Source organism: Calypte anna, chromosome 5A (genome assembly GCF_003957555.1).
Source record: "Calypte anna isolate BGI_N300 chromosome 5A, bCalAnn1_v1.p, whole genome shotgun sequence".
Lineage (NCBI taxonomy): Eukaryota > Metazoa > Chordata > Aves > Apodiformes > Trochilidae > Calypte > Calypte anna.
Window position 1 is genome coordinate 32604290 of NC_044251.1, and position 4437 is coordinate 32608726.

The 4437-nt window shown below is 58.8% G+C and overlaps 1 protein-coding gene across 1 annotated transcript; it reads right to left on the reverse strand.

Annotated features, from left to right (window-relative positions):
* Window positions 1–735: 735 nt before the first annotated feature.
* Window positions 736–2789, reverse strand: ANKRD9 (ankyrin repeat domain 9). Its single transcript, XM_030452368.1, has 2 exons — window positions 2593–2789; window positions 736–2159 (listed from the first exon to the last, which is right to left on the reverse strand). The coding sequence occupies exon 2, from the start codon at window positions 2152–2154 to the stop codon at window positions 1219–1221; it is 936 nt and encodes a 311-aa protein (XP_030308228.1). The 5' UTR covers window positions 2155–2159; window positions 2593–2789; the 3' UTR covers window positions 736–1218.
* Window positions 2790–4437: the final 1648 nt, after the last annotated feature.

The following is a 4437-nucleotide window of genomic DNA, read 5'->3' on the forward strand; positions in this document are numbered from 1 at the left end:
CCTCATTGCAATGCTGGTGGAGCTGGCACAGCTCGCTCCCTGTAGAGCAAGCAGGGGCAGTGCCAGTTTTATGGGGACATAAGCAGTGTGAATGCTCAGAATGCTGCAGAGTAAAGGTTGCAAAGCAAAGAACTGAAGCTGTACCTTTGCTCAGGACTTCAGTGTTCTAAGCTGAAGTGTTGGAGGCAGGATGTTCCCCCTAAGGGCAGCTGTAAAGATGTCCTGTGCCCCATGGAGCATCTCATAAGGGGTAGTTGGATAAAGGCAGGTTATCCAAGCTGCTCCTCTGGTATCCAGTGGACACCAAGACTGGCAAAGCTCTCAGCTGAACTTAAGCCATTACATCCTGTTGGGGAAACTGGCAGAGGAGGGGCTGAAAAAAAACCTGTGCCCCAGTCCTGGGCCATTGCCATGCCTACAGCAATCCCACTGTGCACAGCTGTGGGCAGGCAGGAGGAGGCTGACCCTCCTGCTACCCTCCTCACATCTCACCCTGCAGCAACCACACCTACCAGGGCACTGTGCATACTCCTGCTCTGCTCTCCCTGACAACAAGCACCCTGGCTCTCCAAGAGGAACAGAGAGAATTGTGCAAGGAAACCACCTCTTATTTATGCATAATTTAAAATATATTTTGTTCAACTGCACATCCCTACCAGCCTTGTTTAGGGAACTTTTAATAGTGTATGGCTTCTCTTTAATCTTGTGTACAAGATGAGGAAGTTTTCCTCTGTGCCTTTAAAAAAAAAAAAAAACAAAACAACCCACATCTCTGCCAAGATGCATTAGGAGAGCTGTAAAAAAGGAGTCATCTTGTTCCAGGAGCATGAGGCTTATGTAACAGGGAAATCCTAACGAAGAGATACTCCCCCACCCCATGCACACTTGTCCAAGGCACATGTCACTTCAGGGTTTTCAGTTCAGTTTGTATTTTGATCACATCTGCTACTGGTTTATTTAGATGTATTTACAAATATATTCTCCCACATACCCTCATTTTTACATGCCATAGAATGTTTTTATAAAATGCAGTGCGGACCTCACCTCACCACAAAGATCTTTAAATAAAATATATTGTAAAGTGCCAGATACAATTCTTTTAAAAAATACAGTTCTAATTAAAACAGATACTTGGCCACCGCATTTGCAGCTTCGTATACACGTTTAGCACAACAGTCTATTTCTGTTAGGTGAGCTAGAGGCTCTCAAACCACCCCTCTAGCTCTCCAGTTTCAAGTCCAAAGGCTTTAGAAAATGAGGCAGAGGCAGATCGTCCAGAGCCTCTGGGAAATGCTCAGGTGAAATGGTCCTGATCAAGACCCGCATGGCTCTGACAAACAGGGATGGGGGAGCTAAGCCCACCAGGCACTGGAACCTGTTCTCCCCCAGGAGGTCCTGCCACTGCTGCCGGTTGTCCAGCAGCTGCTGTTTCATTGTGAACTGGAGGTCCTGAGGCACAAAGAAGAAGAGGCAGTCGAGGCAGAGGAGCTTGGCACGCATGTTGGTTGCGGGCACCTGGGAAATCTGCTGCAGCAAGGTGTCGAGGGGGGTGTTCCCGGCACTGTCCCGCAGGCAGGGCGAGGCACCGTGCCCGAGGAGCAGGAGCAAGCACTCGGGTCGCACCAGTTCACAGGCTACGTGCAGGGCTGTCTTGCCGCCCTCCACCCGGCTGCAGCCCCGGCGGTCCAGGTGGCTGGTTCTGTCGCTCGGCGGGAAGGCCTGGACGGCCTTGAGGATTCGGAAGAGGATGCGGACGCGATTGTAGCGGACGGCCATGGCGAGGTGCGGGGCCGAGGACTGGCAGCAGCTGAAGCTTTGGCTGGGGGCAGCCAGAGCGCTCTGGGGAAATTTAGTCAGCAGGTGCCGGGCATAGGGCTGGTGATCGTGCACCAGGGCGTAGAGCAAGGCCTCTGAAGGTGAGTACGCGCTCACCTTGCCCCCATCCTCCCAGTGGAAGACCTCCATGGTCCTCATGTCCTCCAGGAACCAGACAGGCAGCAGGTCCCTCACCGCCTGGTAGAAGGCGAAGGAGGATTTCTTGCATTGCTTCTGGTACTCGGCCCCGTGGCCGCTGACCCATCGGACGCTCCAGGGCATAGTGGCGGTCGGGATCCACCGGGGGCTGTCTCCCACCCCGGCGAGCAGAGGCCGCATCGGACCTGCGGGAGCACAAGGGCTGTCAGGCAGTGCGGCCGGGACTCCCTCCCCGGGCTGCGCCCGCCTCCCCGCCGGCCGGCCTGCCCGCCCCTCCCCGCCGTCCGGAGCCGGGAGGCCCCTATGCACCGGACAACCCCCGTCCCCGGTGCAGGGGACACTGATACTCCGGTGCATGGGACGCCCATATCGCCGGTGCACGAAAACTCGGTGCACGGGAGCCGCCTGCCTCCAGTGCGTAAGACGCCTACGTCCCCGGTGCACGGGAACGGCCTCCACTCAGTGCACAGGACTCCCGGGAACACACACCACACACACCCCCGCTGCACCGCACCTCAACTCGCCGCTCCCGGTGCACAGGACCTCCCTCCCTCCCCCTGCGTTGCCGAGCTCCCGCGTTGCCGAGCTCCCGCCCGGCCTCCCTCGCCGTCCGCTCACCTCTCGTCCCTCCCCGCGGTGCCGCCGCCCGTTGCCGCCGGATCCGCAGCGAGGGGCTGGGGGCGCCGGGCGCGATTCAGGAGCGCTGCGCGGAGCCGCGGGGCCCTTTTATCCCCACCCCCCGCCCCGGGCGGTGAAGGTCGGTCAGGACCCGGGAACTGTCCAGCCGCCGCTGATTGGCCGCCGCCCCGGGCCCCTCGGGCTCCCATTGGCTGGGCCGAGAGGACGGGGCCCTGCGCCACCGCTTGCGTCACCGGAGGCAAAGTTCCAAGAAACTTGGCTGCCGGCTCGGAGTCCCGGCGGGGCGGGGACTGCCGGGGTGGGGGGGTAAGTGGGGGTCCTGGGCGCGTGGGGTCAAGGGTACGTGGGGTGTCGGGGGTAAGGGGATCCTAGGGGTATGAGGTCCTAGGGACAGGGGGTCCTGAGAAGTTTGGGGTCCCCAGGGACATGGAATCAAGGGATCATGGGGTCCTGGGGAGAGAGTCCCGAGGGGATGGGGCCCAGGAGGTCCAGGGCGCACGGGGTCTTGAGGGGCATGGCGTCCTGGAGTATGGGAACCAGGGGATTTAGAGACTTGGGGGTACGGAGAGAGAGCACGTGGAGTGAGGGGCACATGGGACCCTAGGGGCTGGGGACCCAGGAGATAGGTGTCCTGGGGGTATAGAGTGCAGGACACACAGGGTCAGGAGCACACAGGGGCCCGGGCACATGGAGTCCTGGGACAGGGGATCCTGAGGGTGTGGGATCCAGAGGTATGGAGTCCTGGGCTTATGGAGTCCTGGGGGTATGGAGCCAAGAGCATATGGGGTAGGGGACACACGGGATTAGGAGCATGTGGGATCCTGAGGTTACGGGGTGCAGAGAGCGTAGGGTCCCTGGGGGCTTTGGGTCCTGAGTCTGTGAGGTCTGGGGCACACAGAGACCTGGACACATCAGGTCCTGGGGACATGGTGGCTGGCTACTGGGAGACCTTGCACAGGGACTTTGGGACACTTTGGGACATGATGCTGCAGACACATGGGGTCCCAGACACACGGGGTCCCAGGCAGGTGGTGTCACATCCCCTCCTTGCCCTGCTAGGGCCCAGCATGGCCCACAGCAGTGCTCGGCTCAGGGTGGCCCTGGCTGGAGGCTGGCACTGCCCTTCAGTTGTGCTGACTGCGGCTCCCGCGTGTGTGCACACGTGCCTGCTGCAAAACTCGTGGCTCTCGTCTGTCACCTGGATGGTGACATTTGCCCATAGCCCTTCTCACTGACAGTCACCCATCAGGTGTTGGCTACAGAAGACCATGGAGCTATTCATGGCATGGGGTGAGCTTGGCACTGCTGTCAGCCTTGCACCAGGGACTCTCTCCCTCAGGAACTTGCAGTCCTTTGGCTCTAAAATGTATGTGTGTGGGTAACAGCCATGTGCTGGTAAAGCATCCCTGTCCTTACTGGGATCTGCTCTCTCAAAAGGCCTCCTTTCTGAGCAGATCCTGGGATCTGCTCCATCCTTATGCTCTCCTCCCTTGCGTTTCCCTTTTTGCACCACATGTTTGTCCCCCAGGGTCTCCCTCTCTTGCACTCATTGCCCTCTCAATCAGGAGGGTTTGATCAGACTCTCCACAGGCAGGCAATGCCAGTCGTTTTCAGGTTCATGGCTGACAGCTCTGTTTTTTCTCTTCCTGGAGTTCCTCAGCCTTCCCCTTGCTAGCATGGGAGCACAGCTTCTGCTGACTGCTGCTGGAACAGGCAATGCCTTCCCCGCATCCCAGCGCCACGTGTATGGATGCACATAGGGGGATTGCCAGACACCTGCTGGAGATGCCTCACTGCCCTGCAGACCCCTCTGTGAGACTGCTC